The sequence below is a fragment of the Trachurus japonicus genome, chromosome 8 (assembly GCF_045865225.1).
Source record: "Trachurus japonicus isolate A0001 chromosome 8, Traja_1.0".
In the NCBI taxonomy this organism is placed as follows: Eukaryota; Metazoa; Chordata; class Actinopteri; order Carangiformes; family Carangidae; genus Trachurus; species Trachurus japonicus.
Genome location: NC_140914.1, coordinates 12,422,775 through 12,437,929, shown reverse-complemented (window position 1 = coordinate 12,437,929; position 15,155 = coordinate 12,422,775). Strand labels below are relative to the sequence as shown.

The 15,155-nt window shown below is 42.8% G+C and overlaps 1 protein-coding gene across 2 annotated transcripts; it reads left to right on the top strand.

Moving 5' to 3' along the window:
- Positions 1–3,416: 3,416 nt before the first annotated feature.
- On the top strand, positions 3,417–13,650 carry mylk5 (myosin, light chain kinase 5). 2 transcript variants are annotated; one of them, XM_085783883.1, is made up of 17 exons: positions 3,417–3,888; positions 5,655–5,804; positions 6,174–6,326; positions 6,467–6,649; positions 7,106–7,141; positions 8,203–8,330; positions 8,438–8,591; positions 8,680–8,994; positions 9,084–9,192; positions 9,499–9,702; positions 9,818–10,035; positions 10,126–10,249; positions 11,314–11,466; positions 11,552–11,681; positions 11,776–11,863; positions 12,007–12,147; positions 13,080–13,650. In XM_085783883.1, exons 1-17 carry the CDS (start codon positions 3,747–3,749, stop codon positions 13,283–13,285), a joined length of 2,634 nt encoding a protein of 877 aa, XP_085640009.1. In that variant the 5' UTR covers positions 3,417–3,746; the 3' UTR covers positions 13,286–13,650. The 2 variants fall into 2 exon arrangements, with proteins under 2 accessions (XP_085640009.1, XP_085640011.1); XM_085783885.1 differs by having other exon boundaries at positions 3,420–3,888; positions 9,090–9,192.
- Positions 13,651–15,155: the final 1,505 nt, after the last annotated feature.

Genomic DNA, 15,155 nt, shown 5'->3' with positions numbered 1-15,155 from the left:
GTCAACCTAAGTGTTACATTTTTCACGGCGCCATGAAAGCTTCATGACATTTGTGCTGAGAAGTTTTGTATATGTTTTTGTTTTACCACCTTATGAAGTGAGAGCATAATGTCAATCGATTCTTCAAGCCACAACTTTACTTGTTGTGCAGCCTGCAGAGATCAGGGAAGAGATGGTACATAAAGCATATCATGTTCATACTATGTCACAGGGGGATGTTATAGTGCCATTTTAGGTTCACCTTTTAGTTTTCCCTTTCAAGTTCTTCTCCCATTGAAGGAAATGCCCTGCAGTCACTTAAGAATAAGAGCCTGTCTCGATCTTTAGATCTCACCAGTAGTTTGTGTGTGTGAGTACAGAGTGAAATCATTTCACAAGAAAGTTGATTTGAGGCAGAACATTAACTGAAATGTGTCATAAAGCACCAGGAAAACAATCTATGATGAATTCAGATGTTTTGTTACTTTCATTCTGCAGAATTTATAGGTAGGCCTCCAATACCTCAGACTTTTAGCCTGCAGGATTTACATAATTATAGCCTCTAGATGGTGCCAGTCTCCTCTCCAATGATGAGTCAGCCAGCTAAGCTAAGTGGATGTGTAATTAGGTGGACATTCATGTCTTTGGTCATTATTGCATTCTGTGTTGAACTCTGGCTGCTTTTCCAACTAAATGGTTGACCAAATTTTTTACCCCCTCTGCCTTTCACTGGAAAACCCAGCCTGACTCAGTTCCAGTGACAACCACATGTGGCTGCAGGTTTTTCCAGAGAGCACACAGAGACACTAGAGGGCGCTGCAGGTCAGATGTGCAAGTTTATGCAACAGTAAATGCATGCTGTTTGATTTCGGTACTTTATTTTTTTCTTTTATATACATCATGATATTTAAGACAGACATGACAATCTAAAATACATTCAGTCTTACAATAACATATCCTATATCAAACTTATACTTGTTGTTTCTGTGCCTCCTGTAAGTATTATTATTATGATGTTATTGCTTGCTTATAATTTGATTATGAATTTTCTATTAACCTTTCAAAATGTTTTTGGAACTAACAATCTTTATAATAGAGCAACTTCCTCAGAGAGATGTCACAGGGCATGGTGACAAGTTTTCCACTGTTTGGACCTAAATATGAAGTTGCACTTTTATATCTAGCTTCCTATGGATTCACAGTACACATTTGTAGCATTATGTGATATACATGTGTTTTTTTTTAACAATTACAGGCTGATTATCATTTACCTATTTCTTTTTTTTCTTTCTTTTATTTAAATAAATGTCTTTAGGTTTGATTACACACTTGTTGCATCACCCCCATTCTGAGACACAACAAAGTTTCTGATATAGAAACTGAGTCCTGTCTTCACTCTGCTGTGACTATCTTCAGTCTACATCTGTTCCCTGCTCCCTCAGATCAAGGAGTCATGATGGATAAAGACGGATGGGGAACTGCTAGTTTTATCACGCCCGGGCCGTTCAAGCACAGACAGCTGACCAAACTACCTGCATCGTGGATACTATCAGCTGGTCAAAGCTGCAGCATGTCGCGGGGGTGAGACAAATTAATGGGTCATTCAGTACGTCTCCCCTCCTGCTTTAGCCTCTATTGTGTGTAGTAGGTGGCCCAGTGCCTGAACTACATTAATTATCCTTCTACAGACCAAGGCTCTGTGGGACAATGCAACATTATGACTTTGTTTCCTCTTAATGAGCAGCTTCAGAGTTTCTGCCAACTTTCTCTGCATGTGTTTTCATTCCCCCCTGGTGCTTGTCACATCTTATTTAAAGTTTTGAGCCCTACCTTATCACATACTGTGTTCATCTCAATGTGCAACAGACATAAAAATGTCATTTATGTTTGTATTTTGTATGGTAGGCTACTTTTTAACAGTGATTATTAGCTGCAGCCGATGGCCCATAAACACAATTACATTTATAGTTGAGGCCCTTATTGACACTCTTGCACAATGGCATCCAACATGTGTTACAGCAGCTCCCTGAACAGAAAGTATCCCACTGCCCTGACAGATTTTGTTGTAGATTCACCAGTTAATCTTGCTTTTGCAAGTTGGAGCATGTGGCTGTGTTAAGGCATGGACCTCCTATTCAAATGTCCCACAAGCCATCAAACTACTGAGCAGCTGTACTTTTTTTATTGCACCTAATTCAAGGCGTGTGTCTGTCTCTGTGTGTCTCACTATGTTGTGTTTAATTTTTGTGTGTAATTCAGTGTCCATGAAGTGTCCACAGTTAATGTGTGTCCTGGTTGCAGTTTCACATGAAAACGGGAATGTGCTAAGCAATACAGGATTATTTTTCAGTTTGATTGTGAAGTTATAGTAATTAGTTTCATCTCAGCTTTTTTTTTTATCCTCAGATTAAAGATAAGGATTCATAACTTTTTCTATTCTAGAGCATTTCACAAATTTGGTCCATACCATAAATGCATGGAATCCCATATCTAATCTACAATGTGAAAACGAGTTTACAATAGTGCCTCTCTGTGTGCAGCCTTTTGGTAAATGTTTGATTTGGAAATTTCTCCTTCACAGAAACTAAAACAAGCCCCTCACAGTGCTTTTCTGTGTGATCACTGATGTGGAATTTGGGAAACCAGGATGGGAGCTGAGCGGAAAGGCGATGTTAGAGCCACCCCAGTGGGGCCTCTGGTGTGTTCACTGACATTTGCCACTTTCAATGCAGTTTACTCGGCTCATTAACACTGATGCACCAAGATTCAGACATGTTACTGTCTGTAAGCACAGTCAGGTCACGATGGTTTGCTCTCCCTTGTTTGCGTCCCATGATGAAAGATGCAGAGTGTGTGGTTTCACAGCGCTGCTCTGGCTGCGTCGATCGTCTCAGCAACATATGTTCACCATGAGAACAACAGCAGGGCCCTCTTGACACATCTCGGTGTTACCATAGCAGCAGGTGGATCTGCTGAAGTGACGCTTTGAGCCCAGAAACAGCCCCTCCCCGCCTGCCCAGGCCCCTCACACTTAAAGCAACATAGAATTTACGAGCCTGTTGTTCACAATCACAGCTTTACAGTCCACAGGCGTAAAATGCACGTTGCCAGCGGCACTGGCATCACAAAGTTCAGTTGCGGCATTGATAAGTGAGAAGGCAAACAGGGAAATCGATAAAGCACAGTGCATTCAACAAATAGCACACACTATGACCTTTGGCTGGGTGGGTAGATAAGTCCCCCGCTCCCTCTCTTTCCTCCTGCCTTTTCTGTCTTTCCTTGTGTATATGTAGTGTGTGTCTATTAGCTGTGACAATAAAGAGAGGGGTTTAGGTAGTGGGTGGGTGAACTGGGTGGGGGGGTGTGGGGTTGTCCAGCATCAGAGTGACTTTGGAGAGATAAGAAGAGACCTGCCCAGCCTGAAATGGCCAATGTAAAAGAGAAAGATCTCTGATGGAGGTGGAGTTAGTGTAGATCGTGGGAGGGTGAGAGAAGAGGGCTCGAACATGTGTAGAGAAGTGAGAGGAGTGAGGGCAGAGCAGCACTGTGCGTGTGTGTGCGTGTGTGTGAGACAGTCAGAGAGAGAGAAAGAGAAAGAAAGAAAGAAAGAGAGAGAGAGAGAGGGACAGAGGCTTGTTGGTTTTAAAGCGAATCTAGCTGCAGGAGCCCACAGCGCAGTAACAGAGAAGGAAGTGTGATAATCATTTTGGGAAATGACTTTGTAAAGTTGCTCTCTACTCAGAGTCTGAGGCTGCTCTTAAACAGACATGAGTGGTGATGGCAGCAAACGCCGCTATGTGTCAACCTTCAGGATGCAGATCACCATGAGGGCTCCATGTGCATCATCTGCACCAGGGAAAGTGCCGGGAACTATTGACACCGGGGCCTCAGACAGATGTACTGATGCAGGTAAGCACTACAAGAGAGATGGAGAGAGAGGGGAGATGAATAATTCATCACTGTTTGTTTGTGTTGGACAAAAGTCAACAGAGTGACATTTGGCAAGTTGTTCTTACTGCATGGTTTTGAATAGACAAGTTTGAACATGGTGATGCTTGGTTTATTGCAAAAAAAACAGAGGACAGTAGATTTGTTTTCATTGTCTCCTGGCACAGTGAGAGATTATTTCTCATTCTCTTATCACATGCTCCACATTTGTTGCTTTTTAACTTAATATCCGGTGTTGTGTTTTCCCCGGGTTTAAATGTCCAGTTGTCTGATTGTTTGTTGTATCGGTCGGACCTTTTTGATTCCATGTGAGTCCACGCTGAACATTGAATTTCCTGTGCTCTCAGAGCTTTGTTGCATTTCAATTGATTTAGTTTCCTATGAACATTTACGCAATGTGTTGTTTGTCATCTGTTTCACTTTCCTCCTCAGTCACTGATATAAACTGGATTTGTGGCCTTTGCCCTGAAAAGCTTGTTTTCGAAAGCTAGATGAATTACTATAACAATAAAAATGTTGCACACGGTTCAAGAATATGTTCTTGTCGAGATCAAAGTCATCCAGCTGTTGATGTTATCTGTTACTTGACAGTGCTGCAGCATCTCTCTTATAGGTCATAATTTCAGGAACTAACGGAAATTAACTTGGCCACAGTGTCTATCTGAGGCAACCCAAAGTGTTTTGAAAGTTTTTCATGAGCATCATGTGACGTTTCTAACATGCTAATAAAAGCTCTGGGTTCAGTGCAGGGTAGCAAAAAAAAAAATAGCAATGATGTAAAACAACTGTGCAGAGTTTGTGTGTACAGAGCTCAAAGTATTTGACTTGATTGAACAGCATTCAGGGCCTGTCCTCACAGGTCAGGCTGCACAGTAAATAATTCATTCACTGTAAGCACTGGATAAATGTTTGTGGTAAAAAAAAAGAAAAAAAAGTGTTAAGTCGTAAACAGTTCATTGTAGATTGTCTAACATTACAAGATGCTATCAGATTTGGTTCATGTCTACAGAATGTACTGTGTAAGTACTGTGCAACATCTGACAGGCCTCTAGTAATTAATTATCCAGGTGACATCATGTAATGTCAGCCTGTGGTGGTGCTTGTGATTCATGAAAGTGGGTGAGAGCAGACCCTACATCTGGCTAAGATAAGTATTTATCTTCAGTTCAGTGGAAATAAACAACTGCATTTGAAATAATGCAAGACGTGACCATGAGAGAGTAAAACAAATAAAAATAAATAAACCCACACACACAATCCAGTCCTCATGATTATTTATGTATTTCATGTGAAGACCAGTGAGACCGAAGTTATTGCTGTGGTTTTCTGGGTAATGCTGAGCTGAGTTCATGTGACACATGTAACAAGACAGAAGAGGAAGAATAAAAAACGTGGTGTGAACAGTTACAGTTAATGAGAAGATGAGGAATATCACACCTAAAAAACATTTCTTATTTGTAGCTACAGTGGACTAATGTGATAACACTATAGTTCAGTTTGTGAATTAGTGTTAAACTCAAAATAGAATGGCATTTCTAAACCAAAATTACATTACAAAGACTTACAAAAATAAAGGAGGGAACATAAAAAGACCTAAAAAAGAAAATGTTTTTGAGTTTAACTAAATACACAGAAATTAAGTTTTGTCACTGATAACATTATGAACCCTCGTGCTTGTGTTTATCTTGTCTTTCGTTCCTCACCTCCCTCTTCTCCCCCACATCCAGGCTCCGTCAACCTCTCCCCTTGTAAACGCGTGGAGCCGCCCGTCTTCGTCGAGCCCCTGGAGGACTGCAGCGTGGACGAGGGACGCGACATCAGGCTACGTGGGGTTCTCACAGGAAGTCAGCCAATAAAAGTGTCATGGCTGCACAATGGTGAGCAGAGGCAATATACACTGTTGCATCTCAGTGTTTGTTTGTAGGTCAAATGCCAACCCACATTGTGCGGATACAGTAACCGAAAGTTCATGAATCCCAGTTTGTTTATGTTTGTTTAGAGGATGGGAATGGGATTGGAGAACCACATGTGAGGTTCATTTTACCACTATTGCAAGCTGAAGGAAGCTCTAATAGAAACATTAGGTTTCCTTTTGTACCAGGGAGTGGGTTTGAACAATGTCCGGCCTTACAAGTCACATTTTCACTCCTGCATTTCATCCTTCCTCTCTCACTTTCCTTCTCTTTATTGTTGTCTTCATGGTGGAAGAGGGTGTTTCTAGTTTGTTTGTTTGCTCCTATGGGCAGGTGAAGTGGCCCGTTTTGGGAGACACTCTTTCGATGGCAGGGAGGTCAGCTTTTCGGTGAGCGAGTGCCTGCCAGAGGATGCTGGTGCCTACACCTGTTTGGCAGAAAACAGCGCGGGGAAGACTTCCTGTTGCGCCGCCGTGTTTGTCAAAGGTGAGGCGGAGACACACCGGGGACACATTTTCCTGCTGATGAGTTTTGGACACACCACCTCACTAAAGTGAAAAACAACAAGCCAGTTTCATTTCTGATGCAACTTCTTCTCCTTTTCCTCTTACTCACAACCAATTCAGACTTCGAAACTATCTGTGGCGGCAACAGTCTCACCTCAAAGATACCCACTTCTGCATCCAAGGCCATTAAGGAAAATGGAAGATCAGCACAGTCTCCCAAAGATGAGCTACGGGGGCTTGGAGGATCCATTTGCACCTCCCCTACTGGGTCTGATAAGCAGAGCCCAGTCTCATCTCCAAGAGGTACTGAGAAAATGACTCATTTCACATGCAGTCACAAAGCATTTGATCATTTTTTGACTATTTAGAGGTCAAATTACTCCTCAAGATAACAACATATATCCTCTCTTTTGGCTCGGCCCCCTTAACCATTGTTTAAACTTCTTCCGGATATCCAATTGTATATTTATAAATGACGAGGAAACACATCATTTCCAGTCCTTGTGTGATTGGCTGTCAGGCGAACGTGTAGTGTATAGCTATAGCAAGCAGGAATTTAGCAGAACTCCCAACAACAATGCAGCTTTCTGAAACACCCACAGAAAGATCACAGTCCCAAGTGAGCACCATGTAGGGAAGTGGACAGTGCACAGTACAGTAAAACTTGCTGAGTGGGTAAACTGATAGCCGTAGACAGAAAAGAGCCACACCTCCAAAGTCCCCGACTAAAACCTACCTGCGCTCCATCTGTCTCTGCAGAAGTCATCCCAAAGAAGAGAGCCAACTCAGGGAAAGGTGAGCAACGCAAACACACATCCATTTTTTTTCTCCCCCTCTTCACTACATCTGCTGTACACCTGCTTTTCCATCGGCGTTACTCATCTTTCTCTTCCCCATTCTTCACGTACTTCATGCTTGTTCACATTAATGTAGCCTAGCTGATTACAGTCTGTTTTCAGTGTTTGTGTATGTGTCTGTGTGTGTGTGTGTGCTGTTGTGGTTTGCCCTTGAGCTACACTTTATTTTTCAGCCTTTGTTCCTGTTATAATGTTGTGCAGCTATTGTGCTTTCATACACTTGACCTTAGGGTGTGGGCTGCAACAATAAAAGGATGAAAAGCTCATATAACAAGGTCTGAATGTTTGTTACGGGTGCACTGAATATGTCTCTTGCAGCCGAGAGGAATGTGTTTTTTATGGTCTAAAGTAGATAAACGTGTTGCAATAATTAGCTGTGCGAGGAAAGCAAGACTGTAGACACTGGAGCGATTCAAAAGGGACAACACAGAATCAGATTGTTCAGTCAAATTCCCCATCCTGATGCTGTAATATTTGAATACTGACGGCATCACAGGTGATATGAACTTCAGCTCATATATGGGAATTGCTAGTCTAATGCGAAAAACATGTGAACATTATATAACTATAGGTTACACCATTCAAATATGTGCTCTGTGTGTGTTCTTAACAGCTTATTTGTCTCAGTAAATAGTTAAGTTTGTAAAAGTTATTATAGAACTGAGATACATGTGTCTTCAAAGAACAGGGGATCTGGTTTAGCACAATGTTGATTGCACAAGGACTGGTTGTACTTGTGTATAGGTCATTTGTGTTTTGTATCTTGTTTCTACTTAAGACACTTTGTGTGCAGTGTGATGCAATAATAAGGGTCTCGGAGGAAGAACGCCACACATCCCACGACCAGACTCCGTCTTTATCTCCCACACCACACTGGATGGTTTCCTTCCAGTGTCACGTTTTAGGAATTTGAATGAGCAGCGATGAATCAACCAGACACCACACCGAGCAGGAAGCAGGACGTTAAGTCAAAACATTCACTGTGTTTTGGCTTCGCAGGTCCGACGTTACACTTTGAAAAACCCCCGCAGCACCTGGAGGTGAAAGTGGGACAGACCGCCCGCCTGACGTGCTTCTTCAGCGGCAGCCCTCCTGTAGCGTCCTGTTGGATCAGAAACAAACAGCAGGTGTTGTGCTTTATATATCCACTCTCTGCCATTATAACTTTTTTTTTTCCTCCACAGCTTCTCAGTGTTTACCCACTCTCTTGTCTTTTTCCATCTGATACCTGCAGATAGTGGATGGGTCAGAGCTGTGGACAGAAAACACAGATGGGAGCAGCACACTTGTCATAGCAGAGACTAATCCACAGCACTCAGGCAGCTACACCGTTGTAGTGAAAGACCGCAAGAGCTCAGCACAACACATTGTCACTATTTCTGTAATAGGTAAGACAACACACAACACTCTGCAGTTCTCCGCAGCATGCGAAACAGCTACTGTACTTGAACACTGTATTCATCATTCTCCCACCAGAGAGGCCGCAGCCTCCCGCCTCTTCCCCTGTGATCTCCCGTGTCTCTGCCTCCAGCCTTGTGCTGTCCTGGTCGGGCCCCTGCTACGACGGTGGCAGTGCCGTCCTGGGTTATGTGATTGAGGTGAAGAAACAAGGACGCGCTGAGCCCGAGGACTGGACTGAACTCACTTCTCAGTGTAAGAGCACCTCATACAGAGTGTGCTCTGGGCTGCTGCAGCCTCACGAGGAGTACTGTTTCAGAGTGAGGGCGTACAACACAGTGGGAACCAGCGAGCCAGGACCAGAGTCATCAGTGGTTACGATGGAGCAGAAAGGTGAGGGGGTATGGGGTTACTGGTGCCACGTTTGGAAATAGGTGTATTTAAAAATCAGCTTATATCACAACTGTTGTATCTTTGCATACATTTAGACAAACCTCAAGAAGAAGAGGCCTCTCAAACCTACACCTGCGTCACCATCGACTCTTCCCACAAAGTCACAGATCACTACAATATGCAAGAGAAACTGGGAATGTGAGTATCTGTCACATCAAACTTCAAACTAGTTTTTCAAGTTAGAGCTAAAAAGCTCCAGCTTCCTTTTAAATTGTGTGTCTTGTCTTAAAGGGGGTAAGTCCTTGCCAAGGGTGGCAGAGGGAAGATTACAGGGCAAACATGTAGAGACACAGTTCTTACAGTAAATTGACAAGCTAGAAAATGTACCCCGATGCAGGTGTGAGATCGCCCGTGGTTGCAGTAAATAATGGATGAAATGTGCCAGGGAATCAACTGACTTTTTGGTTTAGAGGCAAAACATGATTGAATTCATCTATTTGTCAGGGGAAAGTTTGGCCTGGTGTTCAAGCTGACACACAAAGTGTCAGGACGTGTGTGCGCTGGGAAGTTCTACAAAGGCCGACGAGCCAAGGAGAGAGAGGCGGCTCGTAAAGAGATAGAGCTGATGAACTATCTCCACCACCCCAAACTGGTTCAGTGCCTGGCGGCCTACGATCACAAGCCAGAGATGGTCATGGTCATGGAGTTGTGAGTGTCTTGTTGACGTCCCAAAGTGGTCAAATCCTTACACGCACCGCAGACTCCAGGTGTACCCAGAGAAAGATAATAACAGCTTGCTTTTTGCTTTGCATCTGTCTGTCAGTATTGCAGGCGGGGAACTGTTTGAGCGCATCGTGGATGACAACTTTGAGCACACAGAGCCGGCCAGTGTGCGCTACATGCAGCAGATCCTGGAGGGGATTGCCTACATGCATCAGCAAAACATTATCCATCTGGACCTCAAACCTGAAAACATTGTGTGTGTTGACACCACTGGCACCTCCGTTAAGATAATTGACTTTGGATTAGCAAGCAGGCTTGGTATGTGAAATGAAAGTCTTTTTATATATTTAATTATGCAGGTTATGGTTGTTTTTTTTTATAACAAATTCTGCTCTTTTCGTTTAACAGACAGCAACACACCTCTGAAGGTGATGCACGGGACACCAGAGTTCGTGGCTCCTGAGGTGATCAACTATGAACCCGTGTGTTTGGCCACTGACATGTGGAGCATTGGGGTCATCTGCTACATACTGTGAGTCACACTGTTCTTGCTGAGAGTGACATGGAAAGATCAATACCACTCTCATGTCGGTGCAAAAAAATATGAAGCTATATAGGCTCAGAGAGCTGGTTTATCTTAGCTTAGCAGAAAAGACTGCACAAAAGGAAATCGCATCCACTTATTATATCTTTTATAGCTTTGGCAATCTCTAATGGTTACTGTGTTGAGCCAAGAAACTGTCAGGAAGCCTTCAGGTAAAACCTGAAAGTGGTTAATTTCAAAACCAACAGTATCAAATGACAATATGTGACAGTTATCACCTTAATCCGCTCCTCCCTTCGGCTCTCCAGAGGTTCTGTTCATTGTTTGATTATCAAAGTGTCAAAGTTGGCAAGTAGCTGCTGGGGAAAGAGGAGCATTTAGGATCAGTGCAAAGAAAATTTGTCTTTTCCTAAAGTGCTGAAACAGGGTAAATATTGGACTTTGGTTCTGTCTAGAAACATGCTGGGTTTGTAAATAAGCTAACACCATATCCATACCAACTCAAAGGGTTCAGGGTTATTTTACTGAGCTGTGGAGGCATCAGCAGGTGGGTTTCCAACCAGCCATGGCTGACCGGTTTATACATATTTACCATAAAGACATAAGAGAGATATCTGTTGGCAAAGAGCGCTGTACAACTCATCTGACCAAAATCTTCCATAGGTGTCCCTGTGTGTTTCAAAAGGCCGTAGTACAGTAAAACCCACAGCCCTGTTGATTTGGGCGTTGTCACCTGGTCTGTCCTCTTATTCGTCAGAGATGTTATAAAATTAGTTTTGCCTCTGTAACTCACTGCACCTTTATCATATTAAACTAGATTTGATTCAGCTGAACTCAAGAACATCAAACTGATTTATGGTAATCCACTTTATCCCTTGGTAAACAGGTCCTCCGTTAATTGTAACTCCAGAAAAACACTTGAAATGTACCGTGTCACAGGAGACTGAGTGGATAAGTCACGAGGATGAACATGTAATGCCACCTAGTGGATATGGGTTGCAACAATCGATATAATGACCCTGCTGTGTTTCTGTCTTCCTGTGGTTTTTCAGACTGAGCGGTGAGTCTCCCTTCCAGGGAAACAGCGATGCGGAGACCCTGGCCTTGGTCACAGCTGCCCAGTGGGAGTTTGATGAGGACAGCTTTGATGAGATAACAGAGGAGGCCAAAAATTTCATCAGCTCCCTGCTCAACAAGGACACCAGGTCAGTTTCTAAACGTGGCTGAAGCACAGTCAACAGAGCCCCATGTTCACTTACCTGTCCATTACCCCCTGTGTGTGCTTCTCAGGCGGAGGATGTCCTGTGAGGAGGCCCTTGCCCACTCCTGGATGGCAGCATTTGACTCTGAAGATCTCGCCGCCACAAAGTCTCTGTCTAAGGAGAAGATGAAGAGGTTTCTAGCCAGGCAGAAGTGGAAGGTAACACATCCACCCACTTGTACTTTTGCAAAGCTCTTTGAGTTGGTGTTGGTTTTGCTTTCCGGTTCTGACTCTCACACCGTTTGTCTCACAGAAAGCTGGTAAGGCCATGCTTGCCCTGAAGAGGATGGCTTTACTTTCCAGAGGCGATAGCACTGTGTCTCCTACCAGCCCTGCAGGAGGTACCACAGCCTTTTTTAAACGTTTTAAACTTATAACCAGAAGCCTGGAAACCTGGTTTCCTGGTTATAACCTGGCTGTTTTAGCAGTCCTGAGCTTTTCCTCCACTTTCATTCACTTCCTCTTTCTTTCCGCTCTATCTCAGAGTCACCCCTGAGCCCAGAAGCAGAACACGCCTTGCTGTCTCTGGAGCAGAAGATGCAGGGACCACCGCAGTTCACCCGGTCCCTGGAGGACCAGACAGTAGCTCAGGGATCCAGTGTCAGTCTCTCATGTCACCTCATAGGTACACACTGACGTCCGATCCTTTTTGTGGCATTTAAGTATGCTGTATTGACTTGTAATTTGACAACAACAAACCTAGGTGTTGATCTAGGGAAATGTAATGCCTACATTCAGTTAAAAGGATAGTTCAACATTTTGTGATCCGCGGGGCAGAGACGCAAGCTGTTCAGCAAACACAGAGGTGCATCATCCCCTGTTCAATCCATTCAATCCAATCCATTTTAATATATAAAACACAATTTTAAATAAACACAAAGGTTTCCAAAGTGCTGTACAGTAAAATAAACACAATAAAAACATAATAAAAAGATAAAATACTGAAGATAAAAACCACAGAAAACATAATAAATGAATAGACCCAGATAAAATATCTGTGCACATAAAATCAACAACCGACATCAAACTCATCAAATACACAATCCAACAACTCCAAAACGCTCTCATGGACAAGTTGTGACCTGCACATTCACCACGCTATGAAATAATAATGTAACATTACGAGACAGAGTTGTTTTTGAGGCAAATGCATAGCCGGAACTAGTGATTTTAAAAGCGCAAGTAGTTCTGAGTATTTGCTTCATGTGTCGTAATGTTACATAATTATACATGATTATTTCATAGCGTGGTGAATGTGCAGATCACAACTTCTCCTCGAGAGCGTTTTGGAGTTGTTGGATTGTGTATTTGATGAGTTTGATGAGGGACAGGGGACCTGTACCATTCACCTCCATTGTGTTCGCTGAGCAGCTCGCGTCTCGGCCCCGCAGATCTCAAAACAACATGCACCAATAATTAAAGGTAATAAACCTACTCCTATGACTATAGGGATTATGGCAATAGGGAAATTTGACAACATGTTGAACTATCCCTTTAAGTCTTGTGACTCTTGTGACTTGCCCTGAACCTTCTCACCACTTCCCTCCCTCATGGCAGGATACCCTGACCCAGAGGTGGTGTGGCTGTGTGGGGAGGAGCCCATAGAGGAGTCGTCCACGGTCCAGATAGAGTATGAGGAGGACGGCAACTGTACCCTGATCCTCGCCAAAGCCGGGACCAAGGACACCAATGTTTACACCTGCAGAGCCACCAACGACCACGGGGAGACGTTCTGCTCAGCCAAGCTCACTGTCCGAGAGTAGAGTAACTCCTCCTGTAAAGGCACACTTTACATGACCATACACTGAATGCCTTGAACAGTTGTACTAGACATACTTGCTTTAACACAAATGGGGGTCACACTGTCTGTGGCTGGATATATAAAAATACATGTATTACTGTACAAAATGTATGAATGTATGAATATTGTTACAGAGCTGTAAACACATACTATATAGAGGTTATTTGTTCATGGGACTAGAAATATAGTTATACACTGTCTTAATATGTTCCTTCAGCTAAAACTATGAATCTGTTTCTTACTTTGGGTCATGGGTGAATAAGCTTAAGATTTCCTTTCAAACCTGTCGCCTGAAAATATGAATAAATGAAGAAGCCTGTGAATATTCTCATTTGTCCAGGTCATCGTTATCCCCAAAGAAATTTAAATCAAAAGCAACTGGACAAATAACCAAGTCCAGTTGCTTTTGATTTAAATTTCTTTGGGGATGAATAAATGAAGATATTCATTTTAAAGCCTGACTTTTGTTGGGTAAAACCATAAAGCTTAATTTGTGCCTATGGTGTCCAAGCTTGACACTTAAACCATTGTATTGTGTGTTTACCTATACTTGCTTTATATTAGTATATATTTTTTAATATTATTGATGTCAAGTAGGTTCTAATAGGACATTTTGTGTTACAAAGTGTCCTCATATGGTGCCTGAGTGTTTTGGAAATGATTGTAATTTCCCATGTTAGTGAACAGATGTTTTATCGCCTTATGTTTCATATATCCATGGAGTTCAGGAACTTTTCAAAGTACATCAAGTGGATCATTTGTGTTGGTCAGTAAGTGTATATTGATGGATTGATCTAGTTATGTGATGGCCCTTTTCTTCTGGGTGTTTCTTAGGGTGACCAGATCCCTAAAAACCAAATGAAGGACCAAGACAACTATTATGTTGGACAACCATTACCAATGAGAGGTAGTCAAAAATGTTAATTACACAACTGCATTAGAGACTAGAAAATTTCCTTGCAGAAAATTTGCAGAGGGGGGCGCTGTCGGGGTGTGATCTCTGTCAACATGGGAATCAAACTCACGACCATAACACCGATACACATGATCATCTCTGAACACTGACATGAAGGAGCTGTCAACCTGTCTGTTTGTGTGAGTGAGTATGGAGAGTCAGAGGAGTCCCTGATCGACACGTTCAGCTGGATAGCTCAGTGGGTAATGGTGTTGACTTTGGATTTGGAGGCTGGAGGTTTGAATCTCAGGCGTTACTAATATTTGCCTGCAGGGTCAACAAGATTTGCAGTATAGAAGCTTCCTTACAATGAATAGATGTGAAAAGTATTTGCTGTAATTGGTAGCAGAACATTTCATTTATGACTGACGTAGGTGTAATCTAACCTAATTGGATGGTTGACCTGAGCACATCCAGCTGAATAAGTCAGTGGGTAAGTGGACTGGGAGGCTCCTCGTTCAAATCCTACTCAGGCCTAACATGTTGCTTAAGTCCGCAAGATCTGTAGAAGAAGAGCTTGTTTTCTAACAACGAATGTATGTGAGAAGGATTTGCTGCAATCACAATACATTGTGTTTTGTGTCATCAAGTATTATCAGGAAGTGCGATGTGAGATAATAGAACGGCCTTGGGCTTGGCCACATGCATTTGTTATTACACAGACATAACAGAGTAATTGTCTAAAACTCATCCTGTACTGAAAAATAAAATGCACTGTCCCTTACTGAATCAATACAGGGTGCTCTATGTCATCATCATCATCATCATCATCATTGACCTTTATTTAACAAGGCAAAGTTGCTAAGAAAGCATTCTTATTTGGGCAATGGTCTGGTAGGAGGCAGATGACCTCCTAAGGGGCAAAAGGGAGAGGGGC